This window comes from Camelina sativa, chromosome 9 (assembly GCF_000633955.1).
Source record: "Camelina sativa cultivar DH55 chromosome 9, Cs, whole genome shotgun sequence".
In the NCBI taxonomy this organism is placed as follows: Eukaryota; Viridiplantae; Streptophyta; class Magnoliopsida; order Brassicales; family Brassicaceae; genus Camelina; species Camelina sativa.
In genome coordinates this window covers 31,687,024-31,688,588 of record NC_025693.1, presented here as the reverse complement: position 1 = coordinate 31,688,588, position 1,565 = coordinate 31,687,024, and the positions used below count along the sequence as shown (strand labels likewise).

General features: G+C 43.1%; 1 protein-coding gene across 1 annotated transcript; it reads right to left on the bottom strand.

Annotated features, from left to right (window-relative positions):
* On the bottom strand, positions 153-1,495 carry LOC104715876 (uncharacterized WD repeat-containing protein C2A9.03-like). Its single transcript, XM_010433244.1, has 4 exons — positions 1,310-1,495; positions 1,137-1,228; positions 951-1,056; positions 153-848 (listed from the first exon to the last, which is right to left on the bottom strand). The coding sequence occupies exons 1-4, from the start codon at positions 1,493-1,495 to the stop codon at positions 348-350; spliced, it is 885 nt and encodes a 294-aa protein (XP_010431546.1). The 3' UTR covers positions 153-347.

Sequence of the window (1,565 nt, the reverse complement as noted above, 5' to 3'; positions counted from 1 at the left end):
CTACTTCAACTATTTGAAGCCTACAAAACTAGCTATTGTCTTTTTGTCCCACATCGACCAAATCACATTCTGCAACCTTCAGTTTCTTTTATGAATAAAGCCTTTGGTGCTGTGGCTCTTTTGGTCCGGACACGTAAGCATGATCAGGCCCCTAGTCAAAATCATGACTTAACATAGAGAAAAGATGAAAAATTCCAAAAACCACATTAACATGACAAAGGGGAAGTCAGACAAAAACAAAGACTTAAACCCCTCCCAAAGACCATGATAATCTCACTGACACTCGTATAATAGTTCCGAAAAGGATATGTACAATACATATTTTGCATCTAACGATGGGGGTCTGATCAGAATATGGAATCAACATACGAGTGGTTTCGCTTTCTATTGAACTCCAACAAGCTACCGTACGTGCGATCAGCAACTCCCACGAACAGTGCTTCCGTGTCTGGACTAAACGAGATTCCCGCGATTTCTCCAAACAGATCAATCTCTTGACAGTGACTATAACCAGCTTCCGTGTCAAACAAGTGAACAAAGTCTGCTGGCTCAGCCATGGCTAAGAACCGTCCATCAGACGTGAACCTCAAGGCTCTGATTGCTCCCATGTTTCCTTTCAGCACTTTGAATGATTGAGACAGGTTCCTTACGTCCCATAGCCTACAGGTTGTATCTTGGTTACCAGTAGCTAGGATCTGTCCGTTTGGGTGCCATGCTGACGAAAACGAGTAGTCCAGATGGCCTTCTAGTCCGTGAATCACTTTTCCAGATCCGGCATCGGCTAGTAAGCACTCTGTACTGTCCCCTAGAACAGCCACTAACTTGCCGTCTGGACTGGTGGAGATGTTCTACAGACAGAGACGTAGCAAAAACATAAATATAATAGCACTTTTGAGACTAATGCTAGCAGATAACAACATCCAAGTCTGAAGAGAAAGAGAAGCGCTTACATTTACAGACCAATCAAAGGTGAAATTGTTGAGGAAGGTGAAGCTTGTGGCATCAAATTGCCGGATGGTACAGTCATTGTTCGCAGCCATAACCCTTAACGAGCCACTACATGGATTAAGAAAACAAGGATTAGATGATGTTTTGTTTTCTTCTAAAACCAATGTATATTCTGTTTTAGTAATTACTTGGGAGTGTTGTATATATCAACGGAATTGGTGATGTCGTTTTCAGCTGATGTTAGTTTTGTGCAGAACGCAACCTCAGGTTCGTTGACTCTCTGCAATCAGAGAGACCACGCTAAGTCAGAAACCAAATTAACAAAAAGATCACTATAGAACACAAAATATGTTTAATATACCTTGCAGATAAGCTCCCCTTGGAACCCTCCAGCAACTATCAAANCGCACATCGCCTGACGCCAGTTTGGATCATGCAACGCTTCGGCAACAGTTTTGGGTATGATTGGTCGTAGCTTGGTCGTGGTTGCAGTGAGGGAGAGTTTTGTTACTGGTTTGGTGATATGATTTTTCGAACGAGTCTGCATAGGATGGTTATTATGTGGTGGTGACGGCGGAGCTGGAATTGGTGAAGGTGATGGTGAGGGTGAAGGTGTG